Raw genomic sequence first — 15,711 nt, 5'->3', positions numbered from 1 at the left:
TCCTGCATTTCAACAAGCACCGCTATTCCAGAGACAAAACCAGCAACAGCATCAATGTGCTTCACTTTAACACTCAGTCTGTGATAGCGATTCTGTTTAAGATGCAGGTTCTCTGTTTGACAGTGCTCAAGATCATAGGTGTTTTGTCCAACACTTTATTATAAGTAGTAAATACGGATAAATTTGTCTCTGTGTTTGAAACAACAAAGAAGTGGAAATTAAGAATACTCCATGTGTTTATTGTGCCTAAATCAATATTCAATTTAAAAGCTACCCAGAATTGGTGTCAATGTATATGTAGCAACAAAATATTAGCCTTGACATTTAATGCTCATATTTTCTACAGAGGCTTATAACTTAGTTTGCTTTCTCTTTTATAGTTAGTGGAAGAATAAAACACAAGATCTCACTCTGGTAAGAGTGTTTGAATTTTCAAATACAATGAGTATGTAGAGAATATAAAGTTCAGAAACTTGCACCATGTGTTGCTCTGTGCAATACAATTCCATCTTCTTTATGTCTCTGCTAACCAGGGCAGTATAATTCTTTGTAGAGCACACAATATTGCACTGACTGATTACAGTTCTGATACAGTGTGAAATACTGATAATAAGCCATGGCTAGGGAGGTGATTCATGGATAAAGTGCCTGGTGTGCACATGTGAGAACGGCAGGTGGGTGCCCAGAATCCACATGAAGCCTGATGGTCTTGAGTCCTGGGAGCTTATGTTGAGATTGGCGGTACAGACAGAGAATCCCTTGAAGTTTGCTGGAGATTTAGGCTGGGGTTTGCATTCATGAATGAGAGATACAGCCACAAGCCTAAGGTTGAAGGCTGGGGTCAACCCCCAAATCTGTACTGCAGTCACCCAACTGCACACTGGCATGTGTGTACCTGAAATGACATATACATGTGAATACACTGTGCATAACATGTCATGCACATATATCTAAAAATATTAGTTTTCAGGTATTAACCCTGTTCACTAATATGTTTGGGGGAGGTTGTCTCCTGGGAAGGGTGTGAGTAAATGCAATGTTGAAGTCACTCCCAGGTTTGCTGACTGTCACCTCAGAATGGCCTTACAGACATGCTTCTGTACCGCAGGTCAATAGCCCCCAGTGAGCTCCACACCTCAGGGGACCAAGGTAGGAAAAGAAAGTGTTTGGTCCAGGGCTTACCAACAAGAAGACCTGAGTCTGGAGCTCTTAGCTGTAGTTAGGGTGAAATAGCGCTGAGGGAACAGTGTTGCTCTCCAGTGACCTACAAAGACTCAGCCTTATATAGAAATGCTTCCTGAAAAAAAGCAACTACCAGATAATGGTTTCAGCATTCACTGTGAATGAAATATGGAAGCTATCTTGAAGGTACCACAATTGTCATAGATTCTGAGTATGCAGGCAGAGGGATGCTTAGAAGCAAAAAGGAAAAACAAATTTCATGATATACTGAACATCCCTCTTAGTAGACAGCATTGCACTCAATGAAATGATGTCTCTGAAGAGTCATGCGGGGATATGGCTGTGGAGCATTCGGGATATGGGGGCCCATGAATCAACAGGAGCACTAACTCCATGAGCACGAAAACAGAAAATTACTGGATCCATCAGAACAAAACTTTTTTTTTCTTTTTTTTATTAATATTTTTTTATTTTCCATTTTAAATTTAGATAAGAAACAAGGTTGCTTCACAAGTCAGTACGAAGTCCCTCTCCCTTTCCCTCCCCTCCTCCCGTGCCCTCCCCCCATCCCCCCCCGTTATCCCCTCATTCCCCCGGGGAGGGTGAGGCCCTCCATGGGGGTGTCCATAGTCTGTCATTTCATATAGGGCAGGGCCTAGACCCTTCCCCAAGAGTTCAGGGTGAGAGTGCACCTCACATTGTTCTATGGGAGTCCAGAGACCGTGTGTATACTTGGGATGGGTACTGATCTGCTGTCCAAGGCTCAATAGATTCCCTAGGCCTCCTCACTGACACCCAGATTCAGGGGGTCTTGATCAGTCCCATGCTGGATTCCCAGGCTGATGCCTGGGATTCAAGAGTTAACCTTTGTCTGATCAGCTGTTTCTGGGGGTTCAACCAGCCCAGTCTTAATCCCTTTGATCATCAGTCCTCCCTCTCTGATACTGGCTTTCTTGAGTTCAGCTCAGTACTTAACCAGCCAGTAAATGAAGTTTCTGTTTCCCAGACTCTCTGGCAATAGGATTGTAGGCTGGCACTCCCCAGATCTATGTCTAAAATCCATATATGAGAGAGTACATGCCATGTTTCTCTTTTTGTGACTGGGTTACCTCACTCAGGATGGTTTCTTCTAGTGTCATCCATTTGCCTGCGAATCTCATGATTCCATTACTTTTTTCTGCTGAATAGTACTCCATTGTGTAGATGTACCACATTTTCTCTATCCATTCTTCGGGTGAGGGACATCTAGGTTGCTTCCAAGTTCTGGCTATTACAAATAAAGCTGCTATGAACATAGTGGAACAGACATCTTTGTTATATGAATGGGCATCTTTTGGATATATGCCTAAGAGTGCAGTTGCTGGGTCTTGTGGTAGGTTTATTCGCATTTTTCTGAGGAATCTCCACACTGATTTCCAAAGTGGCTGAACCAGTTGGCACTCCCACCAGCAATGGAGGAGTGTCCCCCTTTCACCACATCCTCTCCAGCATAAATTGTCATTGGTGTTTTTGATTTTAGCCATTCTGACAGGAGTGAGATGGTATCTCAGAGTTGCTTTGATTTGCATTTCCCGGATGGCTAAGGATGTTGAGCACTTTCTCAAGTGCCTCTCAGCCATTTTAGACTCCTCTATTGAAAACTCTCTATTTAGTTCTGCAGCCCACTTCTTAATTGGGATCTTTGCTGTTTTGGAGACTTGCTTCTTGAGTTCTTTGTAAATTTTGGAGATCAACCCTCTGTCAGATGTGGGATTAGTGAATATATTTTCCCATTCTGTGGGCTGCCTTTTTGTCTTGCTGACTGTGTCCTTTGCCTTACAGAAGCTTCTCAGTTTCAGTAGGTCCCATTTATTAATTGTTGATCTCACTGTCTGTGCTACTGGTGTTATGTTCAGGAAGCTGTCTCCTGTACCAATTCGTTCAAGGGTACCACCCACTTTCTCTTCTAAGAGGTTCAGTGTGTCTGGATTTATGTTGAGGTCTTTGATCCATTTGGACTTAAGTTTTGTGCATGGCGATAAATATGGATCGATCCGCATTTTTCTACATGCCAGTCTCCAATTATGCCAGCACCATTTGTTGAAGATGCTTTCTTTATTCCATTGTATATTTTTAGCTTCTTTGTCAAAGATCAGATGTTCGTACGTGTGTGGGTTAATACCCGGATTTTCAATTCGATTCCATTGGTCTGCCTGTATATTTTTGTGCCAATACCAAGCTGTTTTCAGGACTATAGCTCTATAATAGAGCTTGAGGTCAGGGATAGTGATGCCTCCGGACGTTGCCTTGTTGAACAGGGTTGTTTTGGCTATCCTGGGTCTTTTGTTTTTCCATACAAAATTGATTATTGTTCTTTCAAGGTCTGTGAAGAATTGTGCTGGGATTTTAATGGGGATAGCATTGAATCTGTAGATTGCTTTTGGCAGGATTGCCATTTTTACTACATTGATCCTACCTATCCAAGAGCATGGGAGATCGTTCCATTTTCTGAGGGCTTCTTTAATTTCTTTCTTTAAAGATTCAAAGTTCTTACGATTCAGGTCTTTCACTTGTTTGGTTAGCGTTACCCCAAGGTATTTTATGTTGTTTGTGGCAATTGTAAAGGGTGATGTTTCTCTGATTTCTCTTTCAGCCCTTTTATCATCTGTATATAGTAGGGCTACTGACTTTCTTGAGTTGATCTTGTAGCCTGCCACTTTGCTGAAGGTGTTAATCAGCTGTAAGAGTTCCCTGGTAGAGTTCTTTGGGTCATTGATGTAAACTATCATATCGCCTGCAAACAGTAAAAGTTTGACCTCTTCCTTCCCAATTTGTATCCCCTTGATCCCCCTTTGTCGTCGTATGGCAATAGCTAGAACTTCAAGTACCATGTTGAAAAGGTATGGAGAGAGTGGACAGCCTTGTTTTGTTCCTGATTTTAGAGGAATTGCGTTGAGTTTCTGTCCATTTACTTTGATGTTGGCTGTTGGTTTACTGTATATAGCTTTTATTATGTTTAAGTATGTCCCTGTTATCCCACATCTTTCCAAGACTTTTATCATGAAGGGGTGTTGGATTTTGTCAAAGGCTTTTTCAGCATCTAGTGAGATGATCATGTGATTTTTGTTTTTCAGCTTGTTTATATGGTGGATTACGTTGATGGATTTTCGTATGTTGAACCATCCCTGCATCCCTGGGATGAAACCTACTTGATCGTGGTGAATTATTGTTTTGATGCGTTCTTGGATCCGATTTGCCAGTATTTTATTGAGTATTTTTGCATCAATGTTCATGAGGGATATTGGTCTGAAGTTCTCTTTCTTAGTTGTATCTTTGTGTGGCTTGGGGATCAAGGTTACTGAAGCCTCATAGAAAGAGTTTGGCAAAGACCCTTCTGCTTCTATTGTGTGGAACACTTTGAGAAGAATTGGTATAAGCTGTTCTTTGAATTTGTGGTAGAATTCTGCACTGAGGCCATCTGGACCTGGACTTTTTTTGGTTGGGAGACTTTTGATGACAGCTTCTATTTCCATAGGGGTTATAGGTCTATTTAAATTGCTTATCTGTTCTTGATTTAGTTTTGGCAAATGATAGCTGTCCAGGAAGTCATCCATTTCCTTTAAATTTTCGAATTTTGTGGAGTACAGGTTTTCAAAGTATGACCTAATGATTCTCTGGATTTCCTCAGAGTTTGTTGTTATGTCCCCCTTTTCATTTCTGATTTTGTTAATTTGCGTGTTCACTCTCTGCTGTTTGGTAAGTTTGGACAAAGGTTTGTCTATCTTGTTGATTTTCTCAAAGAACCAACTCTTCGTTGCATTGATTCTTTGTATTGTTTTCCTGCTTTCTTCTTTATTGATTTCAGCCCTCAATTTGATTATTTCCTGGCGTCTACTCCTCCTGGGGGAGTTTGCTTCTTTGTGTTCTAGAGCTTTTAGCTGTGATGTTAATTCTCTGGTATAACTGTTTTCCTGTTTCTTCATGTGAGCACTTAGTGCTATGAACTTCCCCCGTAGCACTGCTTTCAAAGTGTCCCATAGGTTTGGGTATGTTGTGTCTTCATTCTCATTGAATTCGAGGAAGTCTTTAATTTCTTTTTTTATTTCCTCTTTGACCCAGGGATGGTGCAGTTGAGCATTATTCAATTTCCATGAGTTTGTAGGTTTTCTGCAATTTGTGTTGTTGTTGAATTCTAATTTTAAGGCATGGTGGTCTGATAAGATGCATGGAGTTATTCCAATTTTTTTGTAGCTGCTGAGGTTTGATATGTTGCCAAGTATGTGGTCGATTTTTGAGAAGGTTCCATGTGGTGGTGAGAAGAAGGTATATTCTTTTTTATGTGGATGAAATGTTCTATAGATATCTGTTAATCCCAGTTGGGTCATTACTTCTATTAGACCCTTTGCTTCTTTGTTGAGTTTCTGTCTGGTATTCTTGTCTAGTGGTGAGAGTGGTGTGTTGAAATCTCCCACTATAACTGTGTGGGGCTTTAGATGAGATTTAAGTTCTAATAATGTTTCTTTAACGAATGTGGATGCCTTTGTATTGGGGGCATAGATGTTCAGGATAGACACTTCATCTTGGTGGGTTTCACCTGTGATGAGTATGTAATGACCTCCTTCATCTCTTTTGATTGATTTTATTTTAAAGTCTAGTTTGTTAGATATTAGGATTGCTACCCCTGCTTGTTTCTTGGGTCCATTTGATTGAAAAATTTTTTCCCAACCTTTAACTCTCAAGTAATGTCTGTCTTTGAGGGTGAGGTGTGTTTCTTGTATGCAGCAGAAGGAAGGGTTCTGTCTTCGAATCCATTCTGCTAGTCTGTGTCTTTTTATGGGTGAGTTAAGGCCGTTAATATTGAGGGATATTAATGACCATTGATTGCTCATCCTTCTTCGATTTGCGATGGTTGTTGTTGGTGGAATTATGGGTGGAATTTCACCCCTTTGTTCTTTTGGCTGTTGGTAGAGAGGGATTCTCTAATGCTTATGTTTTTCTGGTTGTAGTTAGCTTCCTTGGGTTGGAGTTTTCCTTCCAAAATTTTCTGTAGGGCTGGGTTAGTGGACACATATTGGTTGAATCTAGTTTTGTCATGGAATATCTTGTTTTCTCCGTCTATAGTGATTGAGAGCTTTGCCGGGTATAGTAGTCTGGGCTGGCATCCATGGTCTCTTAGTGTAGGTAGAATATCTATCCAGGACCTTCTGGCTTTCAGAGTTTCCATGGAGAAATCAGGTGTAATTCTGATAGGTCTGCCTTTATATGTTCCTTGACCTTTTTCCTTAGCTGCTCTTAATATTCTTTCTTTATTCTGTATGTTTGGGGTCTTGATTATTATGTGGCGAGGGGATTTTTTTGTGGTCCACTCTATTTGGTGTTCTGTAGGCTTCTTGTACCTTCATTGGCATGTCTTTCTTAAGGTTGGGAAAGTTTTCTCCTATGATTTTGTTGAATATGCCTTCTGCCCCTTTGAGGTGGATTTCTTCTCCTTCTTCTATACCTATTATTCTTAGGTTTGGTCTTTTCATGGTGTCCCATAATTCCTGGATGTTTTGTGTTAAGGATTTGTTGGATTTAAGGTTTTCTTTGGTTGATAAATCCATTTCTCCTAGTGTATCTTCAACACTTGAGATTCTCTCTTCCATCTCTTCTATTCTGTTGGTAATGCTTGTATTGGTAGTGCCTGACTGTTTGTCCAGCTTTTCTATTTTCTGCCTTTCTTCAGATTGTGTTTTTTTTAGTGTCTCTATTTCAGTTTTCAACCCTTGCAGCGTTTGCATTGCTTCTTGCAATTTTCTGTTTATCTGTTCGTCCGTTTGTTGCCTTTTATGAATTTTTTGGTTTGTTCTTTCTTCCATTTCTTGCATTTTTTGGTTTGCTTTTTGTTCCATTTCTTGGATTTTGTGCTTTGTTTCTTCTTCCATTTCCTGCCTTTTTTGGTTTGTTTCTTCCTCCATTTTTTTCATTTTTTGCTTTGTTTTTTCTACCATTTCTTGCATTTTTTGCTTTGTTTCTTCTTCCATTTCCTGCCTTATTTGGTATGTTTCTTCTTCTAATTATTGCATTTTTTGCTTTGCTTTTTCTTCCATTTCTTGCATTTTTTGCTTCATTTCTTCTTCCATTTCGTGCCTTTTTTGGTTTGTTTTTTCTTCCAATTCTTGCATTTTTTGGTTTGTTTTTTCTTCCATTTCTTGCATTTTTTGGTTGTTTTTTCTTCCATTTCTTTGAGGGATTTTCCAATATCCTCTTTTAGGGCCTCTATCATTTTCATGAAAGTGCTTTTAAGGTCATTCTCTTCTGCTTCCTTCGCGTTGGAATATTGGGGTCTTGCTGGTGTGGAGTCTCTAGAATCTGGCGGTGTCATATTTGTTTTTCTGTTGCTGACTGTGTTTTTGTATTGTCTCTTTCCCATCTCTTCTTCTAGTGGGTGCAGAAAGAGCCCCTTCCTGGTCTGGGGACCAGAGTTCCCTTTTGGTGGGTGCTAGTAAGTCCAGTAATCTGGTGGTTCTTCTATGCCTTGTCCAAATGCTGGTCCGTGGGTAGAGAAGAAGAACAGGAATCTGGGGCGCTTAGCCTCCTACCTGGTCCCCTGGACCCTATGCTGGGTCCTGTTGTACCTGATCCGGAACAGCTACTCCCCTGGTCTCCCTGGCTCCTGTAGTTTCCTGGTCTCTTTGGTGGGAGAGAAGATCTGGAGTCTGGGGTGCTTGGCTCCCGCCGGGATTGGGAGCTCTGTGCAGTTCCCAGGCGATCTGCAGGCTCTGGAACACAGGCCGGGAAGCTGGCCTGTTTACCTGATGCTCCTGCCGGGATTGGGAGCTCTGTCCATCAGAACAAAACTTATGGAAGAACTGTTGCTTGCTCTGTTCTGCTCTGCTGTGTATGTGTGTGTTGTTTTAATCAAGAGCTAATTATTTTTGTTTCTTCTCCATGAGAACAGATGGGAAGGACGGCAATCATTAATCTTAATTATCTGTTGAAGAATGAATTTTTAGAGTTATTTGCTTAAGTCTGTTGGCCCGTTACTTTAGTCCCAGATGTTGGGAGGCAGGAGGCCAAGAGAACTCTGTTATTTCAAGTCCAACTTGTCCCATAGAGTCCTGTTTTAAAGCCAGGTGGACTACGTAATGAGATCCTGAGTCAAAAAAATATTTGTGAATATTTAATATAACATATATTAGACACTCAAAAATGAATTTAGAACACATGCTGCTTTATATGAATATTAAAATAACCACGCTTAATGTCACAGTGTAGGAACATCTTCTAAAAAGCAAGAACAGAGAAAGAAGAAGCATATAAGATTCAACAATGGTAAGAATTTTATACTGAAATACTGTATCTGGTCCTACCTTCCCTAGAGAAAATAAGAAAGACTAAAATTTTAGCTTCCCAAAGAGTTAAGGAAGTCAAGTATAAATGTAGTTATGTAGTTTTCTATTGTTCTGGAAGGTGACAATTAATTCAGAAATTATTCCTAAGCACTGTTAACTGTGAAAATATATTGCTTATTTGATTTTAATGCTGATATCTGAAATGTCTTTATATAAATGAGAAAAGTTCTTTTTCTTATTTAGTTATTTATTTATTTATTATGTATAGTGTTCTATCTACATATTTGCCTGTACACCAAAAGTGGGCATCACTACCAAGGCCAGGACTTTTCCAATAATTCTGTTCATGTGTGATGACAGATGCTTCCATGAGCATCCTTTAAGATGCACACAAGGCTGGGAAGACAGCTGGAGCTAAGGAGCTTCCTACCTCAAAGGGGACAAGGAGAGTGAGCTTGCAGTCCTCCCTTGAGCTGTTTGTAAAGGCCTTTGTCCACTTCTAATTGTTTCTGCTAGGTTTCATCATGATACAGGGACAGTAGCCATACATCCCAGCGGTAGGAATTTGCATCACATACTGAACAATTCAACTAAACAGCTGAATTGTTTTCCTGGACAACAAAATGTATATAGGCTCATGGACTTTTTTCCATTTTTGAATGTTGTTTGTTTGTTTGTTTGTTTGTTTTGTTTTGTTTTTGAGACATTGTCTCTCTGTTACATAGTTTTCCTGTCTTGAAAATCACAGGGATCCAGATTAAAATTGGGTGTGACACCACACCCAATCTAGAAATTTTTTTCAAATATCATTAGCCCCAAATCAAACAAAAAGCACATGAAGCTACTTCATGACAGTCAATCAATGACACTTATACTGGAAAGGATGCTGCTCTCCATGTGTCTAACAGAGTTCATTTAGGATCATCACAATTGTGTATGGGTATTATGCTTGATAAATTTATGCCATCTTTGATTTGAAATATATACAAAATGGACAAATTCTACATGAGGTAATTGACTCCAAATGAATATGTACTCTAGAATAATATCTAAATTGGTCTTAAAAATTGATACTAAAATTGAGTGTAATCATTTTTATATGTTAGGTTTTACTAGAGTTGTAATAAAACAGATTTTGCTTTTAGTTTTAGAAGTACGTCACTGCACTGACCTGATGCCTTTTTGCAGGTAAGGTAAAAACAATATATTAATACTAGAAAAATCAAAGACAGCTAGTGTATTCTTGCCTGTTCTCTCAGATAAACACCCTTTTATCTATTTAATTTTTGCTTTGTCTTATATTTCCCACACCATTATCAACTTATTTTTAAACTGAAAATTTCTTTTTAGTTCCTATGGACATTTATACTCAACAATCATTTCCACAATGTATCAACTCTGTGTTTTAGAGAATGAGCCTCCTGATGTCAATCACACACTGATGTCTCTCTGACAGTCCTCAGCTTTCCAAAACCTTCTGAAAATGTCTTCTGAACTATAACTCCAAGGCATTTTTCCTTCTGAGAGCACACTGTGTTGGGGATCTCTGGGGCCTCCTGGGTCGAGGTCAGAGAGGTTGGAGTGTGCTTTTTGACTGTCCCACAGCCTCACCAGAACCTGAGAAAACCAGATGCAACAGGGAGTCGAGTCAGGAAGATCTCATTTATTGTTGAACAGGAGAGTCCTCTTTTTACAGGACAGTCTTCACCGTGGGCCACTCCCCTTCCTGGGGGGACATGATCTGTGCTCCTCCATACTGCAGAATTAGGGACCATTCTGAGTCACCAGACAGGATTACAGGAAACATCAAATGACTTCCTCCTTTGTCACCATCGCCTCATGCAGAGGCCTGTGTCAGGTGTACCACCTTCACAGCTCTGTGCTCATTGTGATTGCTCCCTTCCAGGATAGAGGACAAGTGTGCAATCTTTTGTGGGGCTACGTACAAGGAAACATTTGATACACGTTAGTAAATAGCTTATGTACTCCAAGAGAAAAGATCCAAAACCATCATAGCTGATGTCCAAAGTGCAGATTCCTAATTTCCAGTCACTAAAACTGTTCTCAGAATGTAAATTACTTTCTACTTGGAATTTTAAATGATTCCAAAGTAAAATCCTGACATTGTCCACTGAGTTTTATTATTGTTTGCTCCTGTTTTTATCTTGTTAAGTTCATAGAAATGATTGTTTGGAATAGAAACAGGCACATTGTGGTATCAAGACTCCCTCATGAATAGGCTACAAAGAACAACTTGAAAATACCCAAGGCCATGGTAGCCTGTAGGAGTGCTACCAAAAACAAGAATCTCTTCTCTGGTCCATAAATCAAACTCTTGGGAGACAACATCACATTCAGTGAGAAACCCACAAAGTATTATGACATTGAAGGGGCTTTGTGCTCTAGGGGCACAGAATTATATGAGCAGTGAAATCAGGGCACTAATTTTATTTTGCACATGAATATAAACCATCATTTATGGCAGCCTTAAAAAATGGCTGGGGAGGAACTAGTGTCTTCCTTCATGAGGATATTGTTGTTTTCTTTCGTTCCCTAATTCATGTACTTGATATATGGTGTCTGACTGAACCTGGAGCTATCTGGCAATCAAAAGCTCAAATGATTCTCTGTCCTTTCCTCCACAATACTGGGTGACAAGTGTTCCTGTCCAGCTTTTTATGTGGGTCCTAGGGGCTCAAACTCAAGACTGGTGTGTGTGGGCAGCAAGTGCTCTAATTTTCTAAGCCCTCTCCCAAGCCACTGACTGTCATTTTTATTTTTAAATACAACTATGAGTCTTCACTAAATGTCTTATAGATTGATATAAGCTGAAAAGCACAAAAGCAGCAAAAAACTTATAAACACGGGTTCAGTTTGAATCAATTAAATTCAAAGTGTCATTTAATATACAGGTAACAAATCTTTTAACAGAGGTCCTAGAAGAACCAAACTTACCCATTGATATGTTTTTACTTTAAAGGCTCTCTGATGAACCCAAAACTCTAGAATCTATGCGAGAGGACAAGGAAAGTCCCTCTGTTACTAAGGTAAAATGATCCATTGTGAAAATATTTTTATGAATTTTTTAATGCAGCAGTGGTGTACCTATCACGGTTTTATATGGAAACTTAGTCAGAAAAAAAAACGTTTTGTAGGTATGGACGGTCCTTTCTATAAACTCCGAGTGATCAGTAAGTCCTTGCAGGTAGTAGTGGCCCAATAAGAGAACGAACTGGAAACAGTGAGTAGAATTTGAGTGCAGTCCTCACGTAGTAGATGTTCGGTGTTTGCTCAAGGTTGCTTTGCAGAAACAAACACACAGTAGAGAGACTTTGAAACCTGACTGTGGTAATACACCCGAATACATTTTGATGGGTCCCTTTGTTTCAGTGCTTTGGGAATCACCAGGGAAATTTTCCTTACCTTTCACATAAATTCAGGAAGATTTTATCTTCCCTTGGACACTCCTGTTTCAGGATCACACATGACAGCATCTCCCCAGTTTCTGTCTTTGCTTCTGTATTTACACTAGCAGGGAATTCTGGAAATTTGGCCATTTGTTACATATTCTCCAAAAGTTTCATTATGAAGAGATTGCAGCCTGTTTTCAATTTGATTCCACTAGGATTACATTGAAAACCCTTCCTCTAGTTACACAGTAACTATCTTTTCCCCAATTAGTCAGCAGTCTGAAAGTGAAGATTCGAATACCATTTAATAATACGTTAACTTCTGGACTTTGTTCTGTATTTTAAAATAGCATACACTTATATTCTTTGTCTCACATTCAAACATTTAAAATATTGGATGTTTAACTAGTCATCTGTATACTCATATGAAAGCGATTTTATCCCTGAGAGCTGCTGGAGGTTAGGAAATCTGGTTGTTTGTAATCTGGAGTCCTAGGATGAAGGTTTGTGTGAATCATTGCTTGCATATTAATGACTTGAATGTGAATCAGAGGACAAATAAGTTTCCACCACACTAATAATTAAATCAGAGTTTACTTATGAATGGAAAGTAATGTGTGCTTTAACTCCCAACCATATAAGAGAAAAACTGATGAAAGAGTGCCAATTAAAATTAATCATGTTTTCATAAAAGTTTCACAAAATTTAAAATATAGGGAATTCAGTTTAGTCTCAGCCACAGCGCAAAGCCAGATATCTCAGTTCATGGTTTTCTCTTAATCTAGCTGACCTGAATAATTTTACTTCTAGATGATACCGTAGTAATTTGTACATTGATAAGCATGTTAGAAGATATTTCACTTTTAAGTAATAGTTTCTACTTTTCATATTTCAATACCCTGTGACTGCTAAGGACAGAGTAATTTTGAAATAGTGAAACTCACCCGAAAGAGTTAATTTCAGAATCAAATAGGGAAAGTAATTTTCCACAATTCCATTGCAGGAAACACAGAAACAAATTCCACATACTGACAAGATGGACAGAAAAAAGAAGGGGATGAGAAGTTGGACATCTGAAACGAACCTGTGTGCTCAGGGAGATGCAATACCTAACAGAACTGAAAAGAAAACGTTTCTCATGGTAATGCCCTCCAATTAGAAAAGTAATATTTGCTTGAGTGTAATGATGTGTCTGCATTCCTTTGTCTGCATTATTGCAAATAGTGTCAGAGAAGAGGAACCAGCCTGGAGCTTGTCCTTCTCCTCCTTTGTACCCTCACTCCTGGGAACACCCATGCCAGTCACCTTCTAAAGCAGCAGTTTCACCCTTCCTAATGTGACAGCTTAATACAATTCCTCATGTTATGGTGACTCTAACCATAAAGTTATTTTTTGCTAATGTTACAAACCATAATGTCATTATCTGTGTTTCTGAAGGTCATAGGCGACTTCTATGAAAGGGTTCTATAATCCCATAATTGTTCTACAACCATAGGTCAGGAACCACTGTTCTAAGGGGTAAGTGAAAGTAAATTAGACTATGGAAATAAACTTCACAAATTGAGCAAACTTTAGCACAAGTGAAAACTCATAAAAATACAGAGAATAAATAATAAAGACTCCTGGAGTAGGTACTGTCAACATCAATGTATCAACATACTTGTATGCTTAACTTGGTTTATTTTATGTGTATACATTTGCATGCATTCTCTCTGTGCACCGTGTGTGTGTGTGTGTGTGTGTGTGTGTGTGTGTGTGTGTGTGTGTTACCCACAGACATCCAACACGGCATTTGATCCCCTGGAATATGTGTTCCTGATTATATTCAGCCAACATGTGGATGCTATGGTACCAATCCAGATCTCTACAAGAACAACAAAGGTTATTAACAGCTGAGCCATCTTTCCATCTCTAGGATTGAATGTTTGCTATACAAATAATTAGAGCATAAGCCAAGATATAAGTGGAAATAAGTAGCCAGTCTCATGATGATTGCCAAATTCCTGGTCCCTAGTCCTCATCAGCCTGCCTGTTTGACACCTTTAAATCCAGAGAACATGAAGGCAGGAAGAACAGAATAAGAGGCTGGGCAAGTTGGTGCACAACTTTAATCCCAGCAATCATGAAGCAGAGGCAGGCTGGTCTCTGTCAGTTCGAGGACACTCTGGTCTCAACTTACTTGGTGGTTGGGGAAGACAAGGCACACATGTGCCATGCAAGAAGTGTAGATGTCAATGGATAGTTTACAACAGTCAGTGCTCTCCACCCGCAATTTCAGGCTCAGGGATTAAATTCCAGTTGTCAGCCACCCTGGACAGTGCTCTTATCCACTTAGCAGTCTCACTAGCTCTCTGACTTACACTCTGACTGAAAATATTTTAGCTTTCACACACACACACACACACACACATGCACACACACACACACACACACAAACACACAGGCACACACCACAGAGCATGAGAAAGTGACAGAGAGAAGGGGGCCCATGTTACTGGTTACTGTTTGGGAAATTGTTTAACCTTTGGAAAATGGTCTAGCTAGCACAAGGTAGCCAGTGGTGGGTCTTAGTGGCCATCACTACTTCTGGTACCAGTTCTGAATTGTCTGTTCCTGGTCTCCCTGCATGTGAGAAGCAATAGATCACTGCCACAGAGCAAGCCTCCCTGTTTGCCTTCCTCACTGTAACTGCGGCAGGGAACTTCAGTCAGTTACAGTGGGGAGGCAAACAGGAGTGCCCTTGAGACATGAGCCTTCCTCCCTTAAATAATCTCTGTCAGATGTTTTGTCACAGTCACTATAAATGTAATAGTCTACTTCTGTGTACTAACCCTACTTCAGAAGTTGTAAAGCAAGCAGAAGAGCTAGCTCTGTCTGCAGATGCGCTTACACCAATTGCCAGTCTCCACTACAAGCTGTTAACTAGCTAATCACGTTGAAGCATCTAAGTTCAATGTTAAGACAGAAAGGGGCATATGCTGCAAAATTATTATACCTAATGAAACCATTAGTAACAGTAATTTTAATGTTCTCAGTAACCAAACTCAAATGTTCTTTCTTTAAAGCCTAACCAATTTGATTTCCAAAATAGTATTAACTATTGTATAAGATAAAATTCAGTGGTACATCTACACAATGGAGTACTATTCAGCAGAAAAAAACAATGGAATCCTGAGATTCGCAGGCAAATGGATGACACTAGAAGAAACCATCCTGAGTGAGGTAACCCAGTCACAAAAAGAGAAACATGGCATGTACTCTCTCATATATGGATTTTAGACATAGATCTGGGGAGTGCCAGCCTACAATCCCATGGCCAGAGAGTCTGGGAAACAGAAACTTCATTTAGTGGCTGATCGAAGAAGAGGCAGACTCCCTCAGTTAAGTACTGAGCTGAACTCAAGAAAGGCAGTAACAGAGAGGGAGGACTGATGACCAAAGGGATTAAGACTGGGCTGGTTTAACCCCCAGAAACAGCTGACCTGACAAAGGTTAACTCTTGAATCCCAGGCATCAGCCTGGGAATCCAGCATGGGACTGATCAAGACACCCTGAATGTGAGTGTCAGTGAGGAGGCCTAAGTAATCTATTGAGCCTTGGGCAGCAGATCAGTACCCATCCCAAGTATACACATGGACTTTGGACTTCCATAGAATAATGTGAGATGCACTCTCACCCTGAACTCTTGGGGAAGGGTCTAGGCCCTGCCCTATATGAAATGACAGACTATGGACACCCCCATGGAGGGCCTCACCCACCCTGGGGAAATGAGGGGATAATGGGGGGGTTGGGGGAAGGGCACGGGA

At 40.0% G+C, this 15,711-nt stretch overlaps 1 protein-coding gene across 2 annotated transcripts in view; it reads left to right on the top strand.

The window, feature by feature from the left end:
• LOC101826146 (ankyrin repeat, SAM and basic leucine zipper domain-containing protein 1-like) overlaps positions 1–15,711 on the top strand; it is a 34,372-nt gene that overhangs the window by 13,809 nt on the left and 4,852 nt on the right. For both annotated transcript variants that reach the window (XM_040731573.1, XM_013124618.3), the window contains exons 8-12: positions 381–414; positions 8,414–8,475; positions 9,641–9,683; positions 11,476–11,542; positions 12,909–13,046. In XM_040731573.1, coding sequence (XP_040587507.1) covers positions 381–414; positions 8,414–8,475; positions 9,641–9,683; positions 11,476–11,542; positions 12,909–13,046 — 344 coding nt within the window. The remainder of the gene's footprint in view (positions 1–380; positions 415–8,413; positions 8,476–9,640; positions 9,684–11,475; positions 11,543–12,908; positions 13,047–15,711) is intronic.

This window comes from Mesocricetus auratus, unplaced genomic scaffold (genome assembly GCF_017639785.1).
Source record: "Mesocricetus auratus isolate SY011 unplaced genomic scaffold, BCM_Maur_2.0 Super-Scaffold_100025, whole genome shotgun sequence".
Taxonomy (NCBI): Eukaryota; Metazoa; Chordata; class Mammalia; order Rodentia; family Cricetidae; genus Mesocricetus; species Mesocricetus auratus.
This window is presented reverse-complemented; position numbering and strand designations above follow the sequence as displayed.